A 25,536-nucleotide genomic window follows, 5' to 3' on the forward strand; every position below is an offset into this window, starting at 1 on the left:
TTTTGTATGTATATTAATACAACAATCCTTGGATCGCCAAGTTGTATCCAACAGCTTATGTCAGAAATCCTTGCTTTGCATATACAGTATAACACTTTTACACTTGTGCCTTCTTATTTTGCACTGCCATTTCCATTTTTGTCCCCAATATACTTACCCATATATCTACTTGGCAAATAGGAATGGTATTTGATTAAATGGATGTTAGTCACAAATATTTATTTTATGGTGCATAATGTTTGACAACTTCTTTATTTCTTCTGGTCTCATAAAATGTCATTGGCGCACAAATGGAAAATTAAGATTTTTGATTTTTGCTGCCATTACCAGTAACAGTACATATATTGTGTCATGCCTATAAAGATTACCATAAACATTTTAAGGCCAACATCCTTAAACAAGTTTTCTTCCTACTTACTAATTTCTTTCTCCTCCGCCTCCAACCAACTGAAAATCCACCCTTTGCAGTTCAAGACTTTAAAAAATTGAAAAGGTCCAAAAATTTTAAGACCAATGTGGTCTGTATTGCAATCAAAATCTCAGCTCTCCAGTCCCATTTGTTAAATTTGCCTGGCAGATTGTTCATTTCAGAAGTTGACAGTTCCTTTTGTGCTATGTAAATAGTATATGTCTCTTCAGATCTGAAGAATTTTCTTTCTTTTTATCCCCAGGAACATTGTTTAGAGCACAGTTGGTAGTTTCTTTCATTTTTTTCTACCTCAGAAATGTACAAAGTTGTTTGAAGAAGCCAAGGAAATATACAAACCCACTGAAATTTTCAGCACATGAAAAGGTTCCTGTGTGTCTCACAAGAAATCCTACGAATGCAAAACCCAACCTTCTACATAAATTATTGTGTACCTTTCTTTCTTCTGCCATTTTCCATTGCAAAGGAACACTTGTTCCTTTGGACTGAAAACTGGATTTAAATAAGTTTGAACAAAAGTTATTATAGTATTACTGCTTTTATTGTGCAGTCTATTCTATAGGTTTCTATTCATTCTATTATAGAAACTATAATTATTTTTTAAAAGTGTGACCTAATGAAGGCTTTATATTAATAATCAAATAACTTTGAGACATCGAATTTAGGACAAAGCACTGCAATCATCTCGCTATGGCCAATTTGCCACAGAAGGCGGTCTACTTACGAGACCCCCTTCTGCCTCCGATAGCCTCCCACCAACCAGTATGCTCCCACAGAGAGGGTCTCCTCAGGGTGCAGTTGGTTAGACAGTGTCAACTGGTGACCCCCAGGGGGAGAGCCTTCTCTGTGGGGGCACCTACACTCTGGTACAAGCTGCCCCCGGAGATTCGTCGGATTCCCAACATTCGTACCTTTCGCCGTGCCCTTAAAACACTATTATTCCATCAAGCAGGGCTGGCCTAAAAAAATATTTTTAATGGGTTATTTTATGTTATTTTAGATTATTGGCCAAACTATTTAATAATTTTAAATTGTTTTTTAATTTTTATACTGTTGGTTTTTTATCTTGGCTGTACACCACCCTGAGTCCTTCGGGAGAAGGGCGGTATAAAAATTTAATAAAACTAAACTATACTAAACTAGGACAACTCGCCATGGCCAACTCACTGTGGGACAATCCATGTGGGATAACTCAAAGTGATAAATGTTATCCACCACTATTTCTTCTACTTTATTTCCATTTTTGTGAATTGAAATAATGTCAAAGAAACAGTGGCAGATAATATTTATTGCACTGAGTTATTCCACATGGCATTGTCCCACAGCAAGTTGGCTATGGCTAGTTGTTCCATGGTGAGTTGGCTGCGGCAAGATGGCCCCAGTGAGATGGCTAAGCTGGGTTGGCATGGCAAGATGGCCATGGCAAGATACCTGTGGTGAATTGTTTGGGGCAAGTTGTCCCATTCTGTAAAATCTATTATGTCAAACTGTAATGGACCAGAGTTTATGTTATCAAATACAATCTATTTGGATATAGGATTACTGCATCTTTTGAGAAAGGAGAGGTGAAAATAACAAATGGAGAGGCCAGCAGAAAAGAAATGTATAGGGTACTGTACAGACATTTTAAAAAATATATTGGAATAACTTTTCTAAAGAAGAATCTAAGCTACCTAACTGAATTTCCTCCAGCCTTGTTCTCACAATCCTATAGGTTTGATTCCTATTAGAATTTTGTGAGTAAAGGAGTATTTGAATTGCTATCACTCTAACTGTTGTGTCACAACATGCTTGATCACAGAGGTGGGCAATGTGAGTAAATACAATCACATTTTAGGCTTTTATACATTCACCTCTCCTGTGCGAGCTGCACTGGCTGCCGGTGGTCCTCCGGGTTTGTTTCAAGGTGCTGGTGCTCACCTATAAAGCCCCACATGGCTTAGGCCCGGGGTACTTGCAGGACCATCTTCTGCCATCCTCCCATCGCCCTGTGCGCTCTCACAGAGCGGGCCTCTCAGGGTGCCGTCAGTCAGACAATGTCGGCTGGTGGCCCCCAGCCAACATTGTGGGAGGGCCGACCCTCTGGAACGGTTTGCCCACCGGGCTTAGGACAGCCCCTGACCTCCTCTCCTTCCGCCGCGAACTGAAGACGTGGCTTTTTCATCAAATGGACTGACCCGTTGAGGGGGGGGTTTACATTGTAATAATTTTAATTAATTTTAATTGGATTTTAATTTATATTTAATTCATATTGTTGAATTTTTATCTTGTAAGCTGCCCTGAGTCCTTTGGGAGAAGGGCGGCATATAAATTGCAATAAAATAAAATAAAAATTTTATGCTTTGAAACAATCCACGGGTTAAACAAATGCCTCTCATATGGAAGGCCACAAGGTTCTGTCTCCTGTTCAGTTTGACAATGGTCATCTCTAGAAGCATTCCTTTATGATAGCACAGTATTTTAGAGTAGCAGCAATAAAAGGGACCCAAAAAGCCACTCATAGTGAGTTGTGTTGCATATAAATTTAATAAATAAATAAATAAGTTACAGCCAAAGCAGAAGGAAGTTCATCCATTTCATTTTATTTTCATATAAAAATAAACAATTTAAGAACAAAAGTAGAAAGTTTCCTGGATGTACAAACTAGGTAACAGCATGACATTTGTCACATTTAACATTTTCTTGCTTGCTTTCATTGAAAGCATAATCTACATCCATCTATTTTGCCTGTTACAAATTTTCCATTATTAAGGCTTGGATTCATTTGCTGTTGTTAAAAACATTTTATTTTTAAAGCTAATAAGCAACAGCTTAAGAATTCAAAACAATCACCAGCAGAAATTTATTTTTTGCTGTTAATACTTTGGAAAAAATATATTTTTCATTAGTGGTAGTTGCCATTTTGATGTGGCCGGGGATACATTTCTATCTGCTTTTGGATAAACAAAAGTGACTAGCCCCAAATAATTTTTTTTCCTAGTATTCTGGACATCTAGTTGCAGGATGTTATGTCATCATTTATATTGTCTTCTCTGGGAACAATTCCATGAATTTTTAGAACCAAATGCAACTGAGAACATCTTTCACAGTAGTGTCCCTTGGACAGGAATTTGGATAATCCATTGCATCAATATTAGAATCCAGACTTTTCAGTTCATTAAACATCTCATGTGTGCAGCACATCAAGTATGCATTTTAGTCTCAGATTTCAAAACTTTTCAGTTTGTGTTAAATTAATACTAATCAACTCTAAATGCAAGGGTATAGGAATGAATTGATCAAGTCATGATGCATATCTAAATGCCAGTTCAAAATTTTGTTTGTGTCTATTCCTGTGCCCCGTTTTAGATAAAATAGGACACTGGAATATATAGAAACAAATTTTTGAATTAGCATTTAGATAGGCATAACTTGATCAATTCATTCCTATAACCTTAGATCAATTTAACCAATAATGAAACCCATGAGAAGTTATATAGATCTTTATAGGCTCAATTGCTGGAGCTTCCTATGAAGTCCATTGGGATAAAGTAAACAGACTACAATTTTCAGAAGCTTCTGTAACATGATAATACCTCCTTCCCTTTCCCCTATTAAGAGGATTATGGTTAGCCCCCATGTCTAATGGACTTTTAATTTCTGAAGCTGTGTGAGATACATTCACCCATTTGGGCAGTGTTTCCCAAACTTGGGAACTTCAAGATGTATGGACTACAACTCCCAAAATCCCACAGCCAGCCATGCTGGATGGGGAATTCTGGGAGTTGAAGTCCACACTTCTTAAAGTTCCCAAGTTTGGGAAACACTGCATTTGGGAAAAGTAAATGGATTCAGTTTAGAGTGTGAGTTGGAGATAGCAATTACCCTACCCATTTACTAACACATGCTCACACTCGTAGGCTTACAATGTATAGTTCTCTCATACTTCAATTTCATCACAATAAGAAGCAACTTCTATCTTATTGTTAAACTAGGCATAGGCTAGGGTAATTGTATAGGTACTATAATTGCAAAATTCAGTCAATTAACCAGTTAGACTGATTAAAAGCATATTAATCATTTTTTTTAAAAAGTAAGTGAGCAGCAGATACACAGTGCATACATTTTTACACAATCAGATTAAAACTGCAGGTGACATGTACAACTTTAAAAGTGGCATTATTTCCAGTGGTGCTACCAGAGGACACTTGGGTAAAAAAAATTCAGAACCCCATTCAGCAAATTGAGTCCCCAGAGCTGTAGAATTAGCCTGTGCTAGACTAAAGTTGATGAAGTAATATTTGATACCCTCAAGAGAGAATACACTCCATACGGTCATAATATTTGAAGGCTAAAAGGACTAAACCGCACCTCTGATTTCTTCCTCTATTAAAGTGAAGCAATGTTTCTTTTAAGATAATATCTACTGCAAACTGTGCAATTGAGCATATTTTTTTCACAGACAAATTTTGCTGGTTTAATGAAACTGACAGAATTACTAGATTGTAAAAAAAAAATGGATGGCAATTCTGATAGCAAATAAATCCCTTACTCAAGGACCACCCTGATGTTCACACTTTTATGTTTCATACAATCACAGAAGTCCTGATTGTCTTCCAGAAAGTTTGATCTTCAAGAGATTTAACAGTGCTGCATTAATTATACTTACTCACATAAATATTGGAATAAGTAATCCTGAGCTTCTTATGAAAAGGAAGAATTTCCAACCAACCCTCAGCAAAATTGTACAGAGGGTGTATAATTCTAGTCAGAAAAGCGTGCTGCTGCTTTCTAACACTGTAAGGCTAGCCATGCAGTGTGTCACATTTTGGATTTCATTCTGCTTCTTCATATAGAGTCACATTTTTAAAATGTCATTATATTGCACATTCCTTCAGGTAATAAAGGTCTCTTCTTAGACTTGTTTTGCGCTTTATAGATTGAGTGCAGTTTCCTCCCCATTCTCAGCTTCTTTGCATACAAAAGCCATTTTCATTCAAAGAACAAAACAAAACAACCCAACAGCTGTTATGTTGACCAATTGAACTAGGATAGCAAACTTGGGTGCGCTTACTATGGAGTAAGGCACATGTAGATGTAGATGTAGTCTGAATAAACCTGCCCAGAATTGAGTTTATAGGACACATAAGCTTCATCCGGTCAGTTTCACATATGTTATCTTGTCATGGTCAGGCACAATGGAAGTGGATCCCATCTTGAAGTAGACAAGTTGACGACCTTGTCAGACAACAAATAATTTATTATTACTACTACTACTATTGATTAGGAAGTATAAAGAAATTTTATTCTAAAACCAACTCTGAAATTATCCAACTATATATCAAGTCAGGCTCATAACTATAAGTCAAGCGTTCTCAGTGGTTACTTCTAAGAAAACAATAGCCTTCCTATGAAGACTAGCTATAGCCCATCTATAAGAGAGTGTGAGACATGTTTATCGCAAATGCCTTTGGATTCAATAAAAATAAATAAATGATACATATTCACATGATTGCTCTATGACAGGGGTGTCAAGCTCGCGGCCCCCCTGGATGCATCACACGCAGGCCATGCCCACCCCAGCTCTGCGAATGGGAAAAACGTCACAAAGCATCATGTGACAGCAACATGACGTGGTGAGTTTGACAGCTGTGCTCTATGAAAACTACACATTCCAGGATTCCTGACATACAAATACCACTAAAAAAATCCTGATTATTTTGATCTAATCCAACCAAAGCATAATATTATTAAATAAGCAATGTTGCCATATATACTGAAGAGCTCTTGGTTGAAATAATCCATTGCACTGTAATAAGTGCAGGAGCATGACATTTATGTTCTGATTATAGCAATACTGTCACCATTTCCGGTGCATCCCCAAAAGTTAGTGATATGACCAATCATGGGAGGACAATTTGCTATGTGCATGCCTATCTAGCTAGCTATATATAGGGGAGAGATTGGGAAATTAACAACTGTGTGTCCTTTCTTCTCACCTTATCTTTCAAGTGTTGCCCCTCCAAATAAATTGAGGTACAATGTTCTAATCAAGGAAGGTTAATCCAAAAATAATACTAAAATACAAAGTCTAATTTTCAGGTTCAAATGGGGATAATATGCTATCTAAACTGCAATAGATTATTTTGTATGACTTTTGAGTCTGTGTACACGTAATTTGAGGGATGTGGTGGCTCAGTGGCTAAGATGCTGAGCTTGTCAATCAAAAGGTCGGCAGTTCAGCAGTTCGAATCCCTAGTGTCACGTAATGGGGTGAGCTCCTGTTACTTGTCCCAACTTTTGCCAATCTAGCAGTTCGAAAGCATGTAGAAAATGCAAGTAGAAAAATAGGGACCACCTTTAGTGGGAAGGTAACAGCGTTCCGTACGCCTTTGGCATTTAGTCATGCCGGCCACATGACCATGGAGACGACTTCAGACAGGGCTGGCTCTTCGGCTTTGAAACGGAGATGAGCACCGCCCCTTAGAGTAGGGAACGACTAGCACATATGTGCAAGGGGAACCTTTACCTTTACACATAATTTAATTATGGTTAAATGTTCTATTGGGTTAATTTCTTGTAAATTGTTTCATAGGCCAGAAATATATTTCAAAGTTATTATTAAACTGTTCATAATATAATTCAATAGCCGAGACTGATAGCAGCAGACATGACCTTTGTCAAGTTCCCAGAGTTCATCTGAGGCTGCCCTTTGAGCGAGGTGGCATTTGTTAGGATCTGCGAGTGCTGAGATATGAGAACAGAATGCTCTACTTGTCAAAGGAAGATCCTGCTTACATTGCATCCAGCTGGAAACAGTCATCCAGCACACACACGCTAATCTCTTTGGAACTCATCAAGACTGATAAAGAAAAGGCGTTGGAATGTATTTTCCAGGATCACTATTGTAGCCGATGGACCTCAGTTTAGTCTTAACACAAAGGAGAGTGGCTTCCCTAAATCCCTTCTCTCAAGTGCTATCATCATCAAAAACTTGTCCTCTGGATACTCCCAAGACAGATTTTTTAAATATATATATATATATATATATATACTAAAGCCATCTGCTGTATGATCTCCTGAGGTTTCTCTGAATTCTCCTGCATAATGATTTGGCAGGTGATCCTCTTCATTAGCAGTCCTTATCCATAAATTGCCCTCTATAAAGATATTTTTGAGCCATCTTTCTTGATTTGGAATCCCCGGCAAATCCTTATTTTCGTTTTTCTTTCGTTTTCCTCTCAAGTAATGTTTTACTGGCTTCTGTATTTTATATTTTTATATCTTCTATAGTTATGTTTGGAGCTAATCTTTTCTCTATATATATACCTATTTCTCCATTTTAAAATGTTTCAATTTTCCTGCTATGTTTTTATTTCATTTTGGATTTTAATTTTATTGCTCTTATTATTGTATACATTGTCCCGAAAGCCTCAGACAGCCTGGATTCTGGATTCAACATGGATTCTTCTAGATGCTTTAAAAATATATTTCCCAGAATTGCAAGGCACTATAGCTATTGGCCATCCTAGCTGGAATTCTGAGAATTGTAGGCCTAACTCAAGAACAAGATTAATTCACCTCATAAATTTGAATTACCATATTTTTTGGTGTATAAGACACACCAAAAAATACGGTGTAAATATGGTGTATAAGATACCGTAAAATACGGTATACTCTTAATGATTCCTTTTGCAAACTAAATGCAAAAAAACTAAACTAAAATGTGATGGAAAGCACAATTTGCCATTCATAGACCCTAATTCAGACAATTCTATGTGCTTTAGTCACAAGGAATCCCTTTGTAGCATTTACATAGTCGGTGAATTGATTGCTATTTACTTGATAAACAAATGTCTCCAAGGAATATTAAAAGCAAGGTACAATAATCACAGAGGTGATTGTGATATCATGAACAGATTAATTATTTTCTTATGTGGATACCTGAATGTGTCAATCTTCTTTTTTTCAAACATTCTCATTTTGCTAGTTTAGGATTACAAAACTTTTTTAATTGGCAACCATTACCTGTCCAAGTTGTTTGGTTGATGAAAACGAAAGCTTTGCATTGCGAATGACTCTCGCATACCTCTCTAGCCTCATTTACATCAAATACAGAAAGGAGACATCCTTTATGATGGTAGGATGGCCAGCATCTGTAATTTTCATTGATTATTGTAGCTTCAGGCACCCTTTTATAATCTAGAAAAAAGCAAAGAAAATTCACATTTAAAATGCATTCTTTCTGGCAAATTGGGCTTTGACTGTGTCTTAAAAAATGTTTCCAACCCTCTTCTCATTTCCTTAATATACCGCCTCTGTATGTGTTTTTAATCTTGCACCAAATATTTGCCAAAAAGAATATTTTGTTATATGCACTTTGATAGAAAAAAATTGTGAGCAAGGTTTGCCAAGAAACTCCCTGTGCCCCTAATTCTATCCCACATCTCTTTCCTGTGAAAAGTAAATCTTTGATTTCATTGAGGTCTTTGTGAACCGACTGAGTGAATATCATCCACATCAATGAGCAAAGACTTCAGCTCTTGTTATTCTTAAATCAGCCCCAACCTGGTGCCTCATGTATGTTAAGATTGCAAATTCCAGAAGTCCCAAATCAGTGATTAGGCTGACTAGGAATTCTGGGGAATGTAGTCTCACACATGCAAAGGGGAAAAACAGAGTTGGACTTTCCCAGCCCTTGTTTGAAATCAGAAGAGCAAAGCTGGGTTTTTGCCTATTTTATAATGAACAAGCAAAGTCTTAATGAAGCCAGCTTTTCTTTCTTTAGTTTAAAAGGGCAGTGATCTGATGAGCTCCATAGAGAAAGACATGGGGGCAAAATAATGCCTCATTAGGTGGTTCAGTGGCTAAGACACTGAGCTTGTCAATCAGAAAGGTCGGCAGTTCGGCGGTTCGAATCCCTAGTACAGGTCTCCTGCGTGAGCAGGGGGTTAGATGACCTCTAAGGTCCCTTGCAACTCTGTTACTGTTACTGTTACATACATAATATAGTTGGTTCTTGCCAGGCACATCTGATCTGCACAGACTCTGGATTGACTTTGATTCAGTCTCCCTTCCATTTATGCCTCTCTTTCACACACATGTTTTGCTCACAACTCAGTGCTGTTTTCCAGCTGTTTGAGGATACCCCTAATGAATGCATCAGGTAATTAAACTACTGTATTTTTCGGTGTATAAGACGGACCTTTTTACCCCCAAAAAGGGGGTGAAAATCTGGATGCGTCTTATACCCCGAATCTAGCCCCACCCACCCACCGGCCCCCACCCTTTGGTAATTTGCAGCCGGTTCCAGGCGGCAGGGATCTGGGTCACGGCACAGCCTGAGGAACAACCCTCCCTCTTCGGGACAGTGGGGGGTGGAATCTGCCCAGCAGCTTTGGGGAACAAGGCGGATGCCACGATTTGCAGCTGGTCACCCCTCTGGCTGCGCTGACTTCACTCCCCAGCAATATGAGAAGCCGTCACCGCCGCTGCCTAACCCTCTCTGCACCCAGAAGCCAAGCCGAGCTGAATGGGAGCCCCTAAAGGGAAACGTTCCTCCTTTCCAGCCATCGCTGCCCGGATTCCAAAATGCAAACCTCAAGAGTCGCGCTTCAGGTGGCGGGCAGTTCCCCTGCAATGTGCAGCGGGGAACTGGGAAGTGCTTTGGATTCAGGGAGGAGATTGTAGCGCTGACGCCTAAAAGTGTTTTTATGCACATTGCAGAGCCGTGCGCCCCCATCCTCCTTCTCAGCAGACTCTTCTCTTTCCGCCTGGCCAGATCTGCCGCTTGAAACACGGTGCACTTTTTTTTTGTCTCTGCACACACCCCATGTTTGGAATCGGGAAGGGGATCGTGGGTTCGGGCGGCAGACTTTTTTCCACATGAGTTTCAATAGTGGATATAGTAATCATAACTGAACATGTAGCAGATTCACAAGATTCCAAACTTCTCCTGAAGATTCTTGTTTATGGATCTGATGGAAGCTAACATTCCTCCAGCTGAGAGAAGATGGCAGCTCAAACTGTGTGTGAAGAAAATAAATTCACACCGTACGACAAGAAGTTCAGAGGCAGCTGGAAAGTGCCAAGAGTTTGCAGCTGAATTTAGCACAGATTAGGGTTCAGTCTGGGCAGGACTTCTTAAATAGCTCTGTGGGGGATCTGCCCGTTATGCTCTACTTAACCAAGGTAAAGTAAAGATTGAAAAGATTTATTGTATTTATATAAACTTTGCTAAACTGCAATTTGGTCCTAACAAAACTCATTTTATTACAAATTCAAAAACTTCAGAACTATAATCTCATTAAAACAGGATTAGACATTTTTAATAAAAGTTAACTGGAGATTCAGAAACACTACAAAGGGAAGAGATGTTTAAACTCCAACATCAAACATACATGCAATTAGAAGTGAACTAAAAAAATACTGACTTTTTAGCAGCCCTTTGAAAATTCTCAAACTAAATGGCTGCAGAGATAGTATTCCTTTCTAAAGGAAAGGATATGAGTCACCAGGTGCTGCTCAATGCCTATGCAGATTCTCAGTCATCCAGGTCATGGTTGTCCCAAAGGTGCTTTTTTCAAGAGGCAACCAAAAAAGCTTCTTAGAGAAGCAAAATGTCTTCAAAGAAAAACCAGAAAGTCCAGTTGTCTCTTGAAAAAAAGCACCTTTGGGACATGTGCCACTCAATTGCAATACTCATCTTCCCTTATTATTGACCATGTTGGCTAGGGATGATGGGAGCCATCGTTTAATAGTCCTTAAAGGGCTTTCAGCAGACAACCACAACAATATATAAGTTTAGTCACAGCAACTCACCGAGAATAGTTTTAGGCAGAGTAGCATTCTATTCTCACCATTGCCTATTATTTATCAAATTGATTTGTCAATTTAGCAATTTTACCCAAAACACACACACACACACACACACACACACACACACACACACACACAGTGTTTTCTTTTCTTTTTGTAGGCCTTTGACCCATGGGCAGCAGGGTGCTTGCTGGCTGCCTGAAAAAAACCTAGAAACTAGTGGATTGTGATTTCACTAAACTAGGGCTGCATAAAAATCTTGATTTACGTAGGAAGAACCTGGCTAAAGAGAAATACATACATACATACATACATACATACATACATACATACATACATACATTCCATACATATGGAAGAACGGAAGCAATCTGAAACCTGTTGTGGTTTTAGTGTCTATGTGTATTCATTCTATTTGAATAAAGCTAAAAAATATATTGAAATTATTTTCTATAAACAAAACACGTTGAATAGTAAATCCTGAGACCCCACTATAATGATAATGGGATTGGGTATATACCCTTTAATTCAGCCTTCCCTAATGAAACGCTCTCCAAGTATGACAATCTGCAATGCTCATCACCCCTTGTATGTATGACCGATCTCTTACAACAGCTGGGTAATCCAGGCCTTTTCTCACCCCAGACTTCCAGCCTTGGTCTTTCACATTACTATAATTATATGTTCAAGGCCACCCACTGAGTTCATGGCTGAGCTGAGATCTGAACTCAGGTTAAAGTCCAGCGTTCTGTCAACTGGACCACACTGGCTGACAATTGGCAGGACACCCAATGAAGGAAAGCAACCCAGTATTATTTGTGCTCTGCTCAGTGTTGCTATGCTTTGACTAGCTACAACACAACTGAAAGGCTGAACCGAGAAGCAACCAACCAATGGAAGAAACATATGCTGCTGAAATGTGCTACAGAGACTGGAAGAGAAGACCCAGGGGGTACATAAACCCATCAGCACATGCTAGCAGCCTTGACACACACAGTAGAAATTGATGCAAGATTATTAGAAAATAGAAGAGCTGCCGGCTGAAAAGGGTCCTTAAGAATTAGCCCATTTGAAGCCAGAGGTTTATTTTAAACCCATAAGTATCACTATAGCAATAGCACTTAGACTTATATACCACTTCTCAGTGCTTTACAGCCCTCTCTAAGTGGTTTACAGAGTCAGCCTATTGCCCCCAACAATCTGGATCCTCATTTTACTGATCTCGGAAGGATGGACGGCTGAGTCAACCTTGAGCCTGGTGAGATTCGATCTGCCAAACTGCTGGCAGCCAGTGATTAGCAGAAGTAGCCTGCAGTACTGCACTCTAACTACTGCGCCACTGCGCCACTGCGGCTCTATAAGCCTATGGCAAGAGTACCTCTATAGCTCCATATATTTTTATTTATATTATAAATCCACAGAATTTATCTGAGGCATGTGATTAAATATATGTAAAGAATTAAAAGATTTAATGGGAAGAAGTTCCAAAATCAATGCACTAAGCCTCAATTTGGTCCACCAACTAAATAAAAGAAGCCCTTTATTCACAGATTTTCCTGCTCATATCTAAGAGAATCCTGATATCCTTCATCTCTGAACTGTTTCTAGCAGTAAGCAGAAGGAAGTGCAGATATTGAAGTGTTGAAAATAGTAAATGTATTGGGCAACTGAGTTATTTAGGTCATGCAGTTTAATGCTATTCCCTAAGATAGCCTGCTGTCCTTACGAGAGCTCTGTCCTTTCCCAAGAATCAGAGTAAAATTCTACTTTATTTCGGATGCTGGAATTATCAGCTTGCATGGAAAAGGTGGATTCTTGTCCATCTTGGCCAGCAAAATGTTTTTGGTTAGCTCTGCTTCCTTAGCTCCTCAAACTATTTTAACTCAACCTTTGTGGCTACTGGAAGAAAGTAAACATATAAAAACGAATGCCCTGTTTAAAAAGCACACTATTAAAAGAGTTAGTATTGAACGGAAAGCAAATCTTTCTAAAAACTACCTTTACTATCTGAATAGTAAGCAAGCTCATTTTACTCTAACCAGTCAAATTCTTGGACTACAATGTAATATAAATTAAGTAAAACGGGCAGTGGTTTCTTCTTTTTAACTTGCTTGAATCACTCTCAATCTGACTTTAATCAGTCCTAATGACCATTTATTTCAACCACAGCAACAGACTGTTGTTTTTAAAATAGCTACAAGTTGGAAATCTGCCCAGTCTTTTTTTTTCCAGGTTGTTGCCTACAGGGTATCAAACTTTTAATATATTTTCTTCTCTTTCATTTGTTGGATTGACAAAATTAAATGCTTCTGTCAGATTCCCAAAAAAGAGAGAGACATGAAAACTATTTAAACTTATTTGTAGAATAACATAGTATTGGTATTAATTTCCTTTATATGTAACAGAATAACAACTGGCCACTTTTTTAAAAAAAAAGTCTCCACTTTATATACATGAACTTAACCACTAATATATTTACAATAGAACCAGTGGCCAATTTTACAATTATTTATTTTGCTTAATTTATACCATATGCTATTTTACATTATTTTACTTGTCCTTTCATGTTCAAATCTTGAAAAATCAATTGGTTAAGGGAAATTAACTATTTTTTAGAATTCATATACTACTTTTAATAAGGTAGAATATGCCTATTACTTTTGAAGCCAAACTTAGATGCAGATATAATATGCTTAGAGTAGATTATCAGAAATTAATGGGGCAAATTAGTCTTGACAAACCCATGTCTAATTATATATATTGGAGAAAAGGTGAATACTGAAATGTGAATATTGAATAAAATAACAGGAAAACAGATTATATTAGGGGAAAATCTTATAAAAGTACCTATGGTACATAATGAAAAGGGAATATTAAAAAATGCATATATTTGGAAAAAAATAATATGGTTTTTCATGCACACTCTAACTGATGTAGGGCAGAATGAACATAAGAATGAAAAAAATAACAAATCTGTCCTACTTCTAAACAAGCATTACATTTTCAACCAAAAATATAGCTAGTGACAGTAACAGAGTTGTAAGGCGCCTTGGAGGTCATCTAGTCCAACCCCCTGCAAGGTGACCTAGTGTGGTGTTTTTTAAACTACTTCAGAACTTGGGGCACTAAACAAATAATTGGTTTATGCAGAACTTATCAATGGGAAAATATAAGTTCAAAGACCCCAAAAATCTTTTCTTGGATCTTGAGAACATGTCAAGACTTGGTGGCGCAGCAGACTAAAGTGCTGTTAAGTAGCACCAGCTGCCTGCAATTACTGCAAGTTCGAATCTCACCAGGCTCAAGGTTGACTCAGCCTTCCATCCTTTCGAGGTAGGTAAAATGAGGACCCGGATTGTGGGGGCAATAAGCTGACTTTGTATAAAAAAAGAACACCGCTTGGGGTGGGCGAAAGCCCTACTAAGCAGGTATATACAAAAGTATGAAGGCTATTGCTTAACACATTGTAAGCTGCCCTGAGTCTCCGGAGAAGGGCGGCATATAAATTGAACCAATAAATAAATAAAACAATAAAAGACCATCTTGTTGTTACTTGGAGATCAGTAATTTTCCACAAAATTCAATTTTAGGAACACTGATCTAGATGAACCATTGATTGGCATGGGTTTTGTGGAAAACTATTTTTAATAATTTTGCAATGTATAATTAGATTGAAAATATAAGCTTTGTTGATTTGATCTGATTTTTATCTTGGCTTTATTAGTTTCTAAGTAACTCAAGGAAGTGAGCATGCATAATTCTTTCTTTACAAGTTCTATTTACAGTTGATAATTTATCCTAGTTCCTTGCAGTCAGTACCACTAACCCACTGAGGTAGTATTTTGAATGCAGTATCATTTCAAAGCACAGAGTCTCCAAAAAACCAACTTTAATAATGCAGTGACTTACGATTAGAAATGAACATACATAGCTATTAAACCTCCCCTTCTGTACCACAAACACACATATGCTTTATTTTTGTATCACTACAGTGGAATATAATTTATGGCACTATAAAACATTTTACAGCTAAAGCACAATGAAAGCTTAAGAATCCAGTCCTTCTGTAACATAGCCAAGGTTTATCTTATTAACATTTATGTTTGGGATGACTCAGATTGACAAGAGCTCTCATGGAGTTGCATTCCTATTGACTATGGTGCCACAAATGAAGTTCTACTTTAAAGAGGCTTTCCGTTCCCCCTTCCCTCTTTCTGTGGAAACGAATTTAAATATGGTTTTCAGATTCTTCCATCATATTTTATTGTTTGAGAAATAAAATTCTAGAAATTTCCTCCATTTCAAAAGCTGGAACTTTACCTGATTTGTGTGGCCATGTTGAGTTCTTAAGGTACATGCCACTCTTGTACATATACAAAACTCTTTCGAGATGAATGGCTGTTTCATCTATTCCCCACCGAAGTTCTCCTATAAGAAGGAAATGGGGGAAAAATGACTTAGAGAAGAAAATAAACTCTGTCCATACAGAAACTACAGGAAATGTAGAAAGAAAGGCACAAACCTATCATTTTAACTGATTTGGGGGCAGGGGGGAGTAGGCATGGAGACATCAATGGAGGTTTAATTTCTTGTGTTTACATTCCACCCTGAAATTCCACCAGAAAGAAATGGAACAAAAGGTATCAATTTTATATGGTGTGTTATAAAATGCGAAAGAACAAAAAGGGAATAGAACAGGGGTAGGCAAACGTGGCCCTTTTACAACCTGTGGACTTCAACTCCCAGAATTCCTGAGACAGCTTGGCTGTCTCAGAAATTCTGGGAGTTGAAGTCCACAGGTTGTGAAAGGGCCACATTTGCTCACCCCTGGAATAGAATCATTAGGAGGTTGAAAAATTCCATTCAGAATGGCTAAAGTAGCTGAGTGGGAAGAATGGAAATCTTCATCCTAATCAAGAAATTAGAGGTCTTCTAAAGAAATTCAGTACTGAACAGGTTATTCTCAATTTACAACAGATTATTTAGTGACCATTCCAAGCTACAACAGCACTGAAAAAAGTGACTTATGACTATTTTTCACACTTACGACCTTTGCAGAATCCCCATGCTCATGCGATCAAAAGTCAGATGCTTGGCAACTGGTTCATACTTAAGACCGTTGCTGTGTCCCAAGGTCATGTGGTCCCTTTTTGCAACCTTCTGACAAGGAAAGTCAATGGGGAAGCCAGATTCACTTTACAACCGTGTAACTAGTTTAACAACTGCAGTGATTGATTGAACAACTGTAGCAAGAAGAATCGTAAAATGGGGCAACACAAATGTCTCACTTAACAACAGAAATTTTGGACTCAATTGTGGTTGTAAATCGAGGACTACCTATAGTTTAGGATTCAAGAAAAGAAGTATTTCTTCATACAGTACAATCCAGAGGAATGTGATGAGTGCAGAATCATGATTCTTTGAACTGATACAGAAATATTCCTTATATGTTCTTACCAGTAGCATTGACTATCGCATCAAGCAATGGCTTCAAGGATGATGGGGCACTGTGAGGCAGGAGATATGTAAAGAAAAACCTACAAAACAATGAAACGTGTTAGGTTTGTAATAGTTTGGCAATTGCTGTTGAGGAATACCAATGAATAATAAAATTCCAGTAATGTGCACATTCAACGTGAAGAAAATCTATCCATAAGATCACTAGGGGTGGACAGCAACCTAATGGCACACAATCAATCAATAATCACATCTCTGGGTTTTGCAAAAAATAAAACCATGCTCTGTACAGGTAGTCAGGATTTTCGATGGCAATTAGGACTGAAATTTCCCTTGGTAAGGAATGCAGTTGTAAAGTGTGACCTTATCACTTAGTGATGGCCATCCCTGCGGTCCCAATTGTCTTCATTAAGCAAATCTCATGATTCGGTAAGGTAACTTCCTGCCAGGTTCCCACAACCAAATTTGGTGGAGAAGCTGGCAGAAATTTGCAAGTCCCAGGCTTCTTTCTTTACTATTAATTTATTAACTTTTCTATTTTTCTTCAACTTTTTTTGCACGTTGGGCTTTTTTTTAAAAAAAATAAAATCTTCCTTATCTCCTGATAGTTTGTTAGCTTTTACCTTCTTATTTAAAAGTTTTAATAACTATTATTAAATATTACCCATCAAATTATGTATCAATACCAATTTGAACTGAATTAATAGAATAGGAAGATAGAGCCAACAACACATAACTGGGATGAAGCATTGTTGGCTTGAGTCAATGTCCGTTTCTCATGGAAAGAAGTCTAATGGAACAGCATCCTTAACTGCTTGCCAGTCTCTGCAATACAATAAGATCTCCAGTGAAAAAGGCCTCATCAGCCTTCTAAGTAACTGCTTCATCAAAGTTAAATATCAATATTCAACTGAAATTTATCACATTGTAACTTAAGCCTAGTAGATATGGACCCAGTCTTCTAGAGCAGGGATCTCCAACCTTGGTCAGCAAGGTTGGCCAGCAAAGCTGAGACACTCTGGAAGTTGAACTCCACAAGTCTTAAAGTGATCAAAGTTGAAGACCCCTGTTCTAGAGCAACAGAAAATGGGTTTGATCAAGAAAAAAATCATAGTAATAATTGCATGTTTAATTGTTAACATTTTATTTAGAAAGGCAGCAAGCTCTTGTACAAATTGTTCTCTCTAATTGTTCTCTTTCCCTTTTTCTTTTTTCCCTACATCCCTATAGTTTTGCTTAGTGTTTTAAAAATTCTTTTCATTAGACTATTTTAATTAAAAGGAAAAAAGAAACATTTCCAGAGACAGGTCAAGCGTCTCTTTTCAAAAGCTTTTAAACACTTGGATAACACATACCTCAGACATGAAAAGAAATAGACGATGATACAGGTAGATCAACTTATGACTTACAATGGTAAGTCCAGCCCAGAATTATGATCATAAATCATGCCAATCCTTATGTAGGTTATCACGTGACCAACCCAATTGTACAACATTTTTGTGGCAGTCATTAAGCAAACCCATTGTCTACAATGAACGCTTTTTGCTGGAAATTGGAAATAAACACTGATTTCCATTCAAAAAAATTGTAAATCATGGGATGCTGCAAACAACCATAACACTGTTCTTTCAGCTTGTAGACATGTGCATCACCATTACCAAGCTGGGTTCACAGATCAACCAGCTCCTTGTCTGTTAATAGTCTTAAAATGCTAGCCCTGCTCCATAATCAAGGGATGTACTCATCTAGTTCACCCTCTCCACAATGCAGGATCAACTTTGTGGGATCTAGTGACACAAATCCTTCACAGATGGCTGCCCAGCCTATTTTAGTCTCTGGAGTATGACTGCTCATCTTCCAGGACAGTATGACTTCCAGGACAGTACAATAACTTGTAACATAAGGCTATTCCTCCTTAATGTCTATTTTTTGGTTTCAATAGGTAAACAATCATTTGATTTGTTAAATTATTGCTTTCTATTTGGATCAGTACCTGTATGCATTGTAAAGATTCCTCTTCTCGTTCATGCTTTGGCATTTGCCATCAACAGAACAAGGAAGAGTGAAATTTCTTGCTGGGAATTCCATGAAACAATCTCTGTTGCTAGTGCAGAAGGTTTCCTCATTGCTTGCATCATCCAGATCTGTCACTTTGAGCTCTCCATCCACAATCACAAATTGTCGAGGTCGGAAATCCAATAGAGTTACAGAGCCAAGAGGAGAATGGGCCAGGTAATGCAGAAGCTGAACTAAGCTGAAGCATATCTGAAATCAGAAAAGCCAAGTTGTCACAGATGGCTTTTGTAATAGAACAATCCTAATAATATCTGTTTATTGTTAGAGACCATGGAAAACGACAATAAGCCTTCAGCTTTCTTCATTATTAGAAACAGATTCAGCAACTATGAGTGCCAAGTATGCATATGGAAAGTTTGCTCAATATTTTTTTTCTTGGTCCTTGGCATACAAATCTGCCTCTCTGATGTCCCGGATGGAAAATGAAGTTAACATCACACATGCACAAATTTCTCATAAACTTATTTCACCCAATGTGCCAGCATGATCTCGCAAGATACATTTCAAAGTCCACCTCCGGACTGCCTCTGGATGGCTCTGGCACATGGTGCAGCCACACAATTCTATCACATGAGAGTCTATTTGGGAAACAATATGGCATAGAAATGCCATGGAATGAATTGGTTTCTACATTGCTCCATTAAAAATACTTGTCAGTTGCAAACGGTTCTGCTACAATATAAAGTTCTAGAAAAGCCACACCTTAAAATGTACTCATTTTACAGATAGTCCTTGACTTATGACTACAACTGAGCTTAAAATTTCTTTTGCTAAATGAGAGAGTTGTTAAGTGAGTTTTGCCTCATTTTATGACCATACTTGCCACATTTGTTAAGTGAATCACTACAGTTGCTAAGTTAGTAGCATGGTTTTTAAATGAATCTAGCTTCCCCATTGACTTTGCTTGTTGGAAGATCACAAAAGGTGATCACATGACCCTGGGACACTGCAACCATCATAAATAGGAGCCTGTTGCCAAGCGTCTGAATTTTGATCCTGTGGCTATGGGGATGCTGCAACAGTCGTAAGTGTGAAAACAATCATAAGCCACTTTTTAAAGTGCCATTGTAACTTCAAACAGTCAGTAAACAAACTGTTGTAAGTTGAGGACTACCTATATATTCAATGAGACCCAATGCCAGCACATGACACCTGAAACAGTTTTTGAAGTCTTGGTCAGTAATAAATGATGATATCATCATGCAAATGCCATAGTTATGCAGCTAGGTAACTTGAAAATTATTTGTGTGACATCGTCACACATGTCATCATTTTCCCCTTTCTCCCACTGCAAATGCTCATGATGTGATTACCCTGGCACAAGCTGTGTCTCTTCCCACTTATCTCACAGTTACTTGGAATTAATATAGTGGTACCTTGTGCTTTAGAACACATCGAATTTGGTACTCAATGCATTTTGATATGAAAAATTTATTCTGGTTACTCGTCATTTCTTTGCTACTCAACACACATGCTAGAACTTGTTGGTGTCAGCTACCTTGCAACTCACTACATTATTCCTTCTGGGGGGAAAAAAAATCATTTGGTACTCATCATTTTGGGTACTCATCATGCCTCCTGGAACCAATTAAAGATGAGTACCAAGGTACCATTATATTGATATTTCCCCCAAGGATCCCGTCTTCATTTTTGTTTTTTGTATCAGCCTCTGTCCTAATAGTTTTTAGGGGATTCAACTCCAGAATTCCCAACCAAAATGGCCTTTTATGCTGAGCATTCCGATCCCAATACAGCTGAAAAGTGCCAGGTAGCAGAATGGTTCTCTTTACATAATGAAAGAAACAAAATGCTAAAAAGTGATGATATTTATGTAGTTACTTACCAGACACATCTAAATTATATTAAAGTAACTAAAAGTATCTTTACAATCGCTAAGGCATGTCACAATGTTTGAGCACCCCTAATGTTTGGAAATTGAAATTGAAAAATTTGAGCCTTCAGCAATTCTGTTTGTGCATATTAAAACTGTACCTTTGTAATTGTACTTACGTGAAACCTGTCCTCCCAAGAAGTCTGCAAAAGCTGTATCATCTCCAATGGTGAACCCAGTTCTGTGATAGCAGTCAAGGTGTCTGAGATGTCATTGCTGTCTTGGTAACAATATCCATGAAGCTGCAAATGCAGACATAGAAAATGTGATTTATACACCCATTTATTGTATGGAGTTCTCCTCATCCCATCATCTTCTGACCTCACACGGTGATACAGTTGAAAACCTGGACAAAAACCTTACTGTGTAGAGAAAATTGGCATATTTAGAACAGGAGAGGGGTTAGCCTACAAAATAAAATGCTTCTATATGCAGGAGAACATTCACCAAGATAGTTAAGCAGGTAATAAAAAGTAAAGGTTCCCTCGAGTTGAATTCAACTCCTGCTAACTATATGGTCATGTCCCCGGATTTTTCTTGGCAGCAGCACAGAAGTGGTTTGCCTCTGCTTTTTTGCAGGTTTCCCCCACACAGAGACACACAGTTTTACAGACAAGTCTACAATTCTGCTATTTCTAATTTTACCATTTTTGATGCGGCTCCTTTTCTCTCTGTTTAAAAAATCTGTAAAAACAGCTGTCTTTTGCCAGGCTTTCCATTATAATTAATTGATTTTAGTATCAATGTTAATTAAACTGTAAGTTTTTATACTCTATCCTTTCCCTTTGTTAGCTGCCCTGAGAATCAACTGAATTTTTGCAAAACATAGAACTACAAGAGCCACAGAATTCCTGTATAGGAGTCCCCTTAGGCTGGAAATTATCAATGAAGGAATACAGCAACTACAATTGCTGTACATTAAGGAATACAGCAACTACATTTGCAAACATTAAATTAATCTGCTAATACAGGAACCTTGCTCAAATTAAGACTCTATTATGGGAATATACTTTCTTAATTGTGTTTTCATCACTACCACTCTACACATGTTGAAGATATCAAATGCTTAATTTTATAATTTAGTTTATCCAAAGAAAACTTCCCTAATCCAAAATTGGAGTATTTTGAGATTTTTAATGCAACAGGAGCCAAGGTATCCAGGGCTTCTCTTGCCGATTCTCAGCCCAGATGGGTTTTCCATTATGTCCCTACCTCTGTAGCTCCTGTTAATATCAACAGTTCTGAACTGTTGCACAAGACAAGAGGATGAACAGCAAATATGAGCAGGAGAAACTGGGAAAGAATATATGTCTGTCTTGTTTCCCATGCCTGAGAAGGTATAGGTGTTGACAAAAACTTCACTAGCGTCAGTGTTAGAACTCAGTTGTGTCATAGTCTATTATTTTTCAAAATATAAAGAGGTATTCCAAGAAAAAAACATATTTTAAGAAAAATGTATTTCAAGAATTTCTATGAAATAATGTTCTGATTTAAATGCCTTTGTAGCTCAATAATTACACTTTTTAACAATTAGCTATTGGACACATGGGAATGTAATTAAAGAAACTAAAAGTCTTCAATACTGGTAGTCCTTGACTTGTTTACCAACTGTTTGAAATTACAATGGCACTGAAAAAAAGTGACTAACAACCAGTCCTTACACTTAGAACTGTCATAGCATCCCCACGCAATCAAATTTTGGGTGCTTAGCAATTGGCATGTATTTACAATGGTTGTGATCAACATTTGCAACCTTCCAGCTGGCTTCTGGCAAGCAAAATCAATGGGGGAAGTCAGATTTGCTTAATGGCCACATGATTCATTAACAGCTGCAGCGATTCACTTAAAAACTATGGCAAAAAAGATTGCAAAATCAGGCATGACTCACTTAACAACTGCCTTGCCTATCAGTGGAAATTCTGGTCCCAATTGTGGTCGTACATCAACAACATGTAGATACCTGTACATGTAGATAATTTGTCATGAAAAATGTACTTTCAGAAGTTCTATATAGTTTGATTTCTGAAACAGAGAAATGGAAAATGTCAAGTGGTTATTCAGCTGAAGGGCAGAAATAAGATTGAAATCGATGGGGATGTCAAGTAATTGGAAAATATGAGAACTGAGAATTCTATTGAGGATTGTGTTGTCATCTGCCTGTAATTATTACTATTGCAGGAAAAGCCAAGACAAAAAACAAATGAGTACAAGGCTGCAAGAATTTCCCAGCTGTTACAACAGCAAATACTATGATTTTAATAGGAAGTTTGACAAAATCCAACATCAGATGTGTTCCTTAAGATGCAGAACTTTGACAGAGCCATGCGCATCCTTTAGACATTTAGAAGGAACCAGAGTCATATTCCAAAAAGTGGTCCTGCCAGCAGAATCCACCTTTGAATTTAATTGACATTAGATTGATTAAATGCTATTAATATGATTGGTCTCCATAGATTGAATAGTGTTCCTCCTTTGTAACATCAAAAATATATAATTCAAGCTACCAGTTTTAATAGTGCTCTGGGCAACTTTCCACTAACTGGATTAACTTTCACCTAGGACAAATGAGAAACTGTCATACTACACTATTCCTAAAGCTTAAAAAACTTTGAATTTATTTGGGTTTCAGTTGCTATTTATCATTAAGGAGATGTGGATATTCCACTTTGTAAGAAAAATGCAGCAAAATAATTAAATTCTTAAATCATAACACATTGAGTTTCATGCCACCAGGGGTGGACTGATGGAGGTTCACAGGGGTTCGGGAAAACCTCTAGCTAAGATTCTGTGCAGTTCAGAGAAACCCCAAATCCCACTCCTGGCTGGCCCCACCCACCCCACCCCTCCCCTCCCCTCCCCTCCCAGGAGTCCCCACGTGGCCCATTTTGGATGCAGGTAAGTGCAGGGTGCACGCAGAGAATCAGGGAAGGCGAAAAACAGGTCTACCGGAAGTTCAGGTTCCAGAGGGCCTCCGGAGCCTAGGGAGGCCATTTTCGCCCTCCCAGAGGCTCGAGGAAACTCTCCGAAGCCTGGGGAGAGCAAAAACGCCTCCACCCCACCGTGGTGCAGGAGGCCGACTAGGCCACACCCATCATGGCCATGCCCACCCAGCAACCGGGCAGAGAATCCCTTGCTAAAATTTTTGAAGCGCCCCCCCCCGTATGCCACCCTAAAGCCTAGCCAGGAACTACTGAGGCAGTGGTGCTATGTCCAACTTTAATTGCTTTAGGAGAAGTCATCTTCATTTAAGCATGTTGAAATCCACACATCAGACATGAACTAATTTTAAGAAAGATCAGATATCAAATAATTAACTTGTTAAGGAAGAAACATAAAGTCGAGAAAGTAAGGGGAATTATATCAGCAGTGTGATTTGATAAGTGATTATGTACAACTCCAATTATATTAATCACCTCACTGTTAGGTTGTGTATAATTTAGCATAGAAGTTATCTGAGCAAACAAAGAGGAAAGGAGGAGCTCCCCATCTGAAAATGCATGATAAATCATCTCTATTATATAAACCCTGTGGAATGGAAGTAGTGTCCTGAAAAACAGAGCTTAGATGATGTGTGTAAATAAATAACATTATTTATCACACATTGCAATTTTCACTGGTTGGAGTTTCCTCCAAAGAATTCTTGTAATGGTTAGTGTAGAATTCAGGGTTAGATCCCCTTAGCTTTCCTCACCGAACTATACCTTCCTTTGTTCTCAAGCAAAATGTGGACTGACTACTAAATCAATTTAAGTCTGCTTTTTAGATAGACATGCTCTCCATACCTTAAGATCTCTCCCCACATAAAACCGTCTTCCATTGTAAATGTCAGTAGTTTGGAAACAGTACCGAAATTAGTAGCAATTGATTCCATAACAGGCCTTTCCAGGGAGTATTCCTGAGGAAAATAGATGAGTTTGCAAATCATCAGCTCCTATTAAAGAAGCAGCAACTGAGAACAGAGCCTTCAGGAGTGATTTATATGATACATATGTCTGAATAGACAAATTAGCCTGGATTATTTCTCATGAATAAATAGTTCTCAAAGTGAGCAAGGATGGGGGTTTTTTTTAGCCAACATCATTGTGTACCTTGTATCTTATGTAAAAAGATCCCCTCCTTATCACACCTTACACAAATAAAAAAAACACAACACACACACACACACAAACTCCATAGTCTCTAGCATCTAGAGAGCTACAACTACTTCAGAGAAGAGACACACAGCTCATCTAATAATGACAAGGATAGTTAGGGTTCGTTTACAGTTGTATCAGCTCTGGCTTCTAGCAGGAGCAAAATTCTTGCTAACAGATCTTTTCTTCACTCTTAAAAGCTCAGGATAACATCTGGGCCTTTGGGAAACGTTCTTGCCATAAAGAAGCACTTTATGTAATTTATCTTTCTTCACCAAGCTGCATCTGTCTGCTCTTTTGGCTGGCTCCTGGCTCCCACCCCCACCTCAAATCCCATGGGTTACACAAGAAAAGGAACATATGGCCACCTCCAATGAATCACCAGAAGGTGGCACTGCTTTGACCTCTCTAACGTCTATCAAACACCACTTTGTATCTATGCCTTCCCTTAAATAACTTGTATGCATCAAGACAACTCAATTGTTAATTAAAAAGTTATCATGAATCAAGATAAAACAACAAAAAGTTGTGCATGCATTGTTTAATGGGCATATAATCACTTATTTAAAAATATTAAATAGTGTTGAGTGAGGCAATGGCAAACCACTTTTGAAAAACCTTACCAAGAAGGTTTTCATCTGTCTTCAAGTAGACCACATATTAATTTACTTCCACTTAATATCTAAGAAGAAATATCTTAATATCCACTTAATATCTAAGAACTACAGTTACTAAAAATCCAAAAAGGAAAATCA

At 38.0% G+C, this 25,536-nt stretch overlaps 1 protein-coding gene across 1 annotated transcript in view; it reads right to left on the reverse strand.

The window, feature by feature from the left end:
- Window positions 1-4,515: 4,515 nt before the first annotated feature.
- Window positions 4,516-25,536, reverse strand: part of PKDCC (protein kinase domain containing, cytoplasmic) — a 33,870-nt gene continuing 12,849 nt past the window's right edge. The window contains exons 2-7 of the mRNA XM_070948535.1: window positions 20,768-20,890; window positions 18,675-18,946; window positions 16,682-16,761; window positions 15,545-15,652; window positions 8,435-8,608; window positions 4,516-5,644 (exon numbers count right to left, since the gene is read on the reverse strand). Coding sequence (XP_070804636.1) covers window positions 5,559-5,644; window positions 8,435-8,608; window positions 15,545-15,652; window positions 16,682-16,761; window positions 18,675-18,946; window positions 20,768-20,890 — 843 coding nt within the window. The 3' untranslated portion in view covers window positions 4,516-5,558. The remainder of the gene's footprint in view (window positions 5,645-8,434; window positions 8,609-15,544; window positions 15,653-16,681; window positions 16,762-18,674; window positions 18,947-20,767; window positions 20,891-25,536) is intronic.

The sequence above is a fragment of the Pituophis catenifer genome, unplaced genomic scaffold (assembly GCF_029215685.1).
Source record: "Pituophis catenifer annectens isolate HBS135680 unplaced genomic scaffold, rPitCat1.0.hap2 SCAF_1, whole genome shotgun sequence".
NCBI classification, from domain to species: Eukaryota; Metazoa; Chordata; class Lepidosauria; order Squamata; family Colubridae; genus Pituophis; species Pituophis catenifer.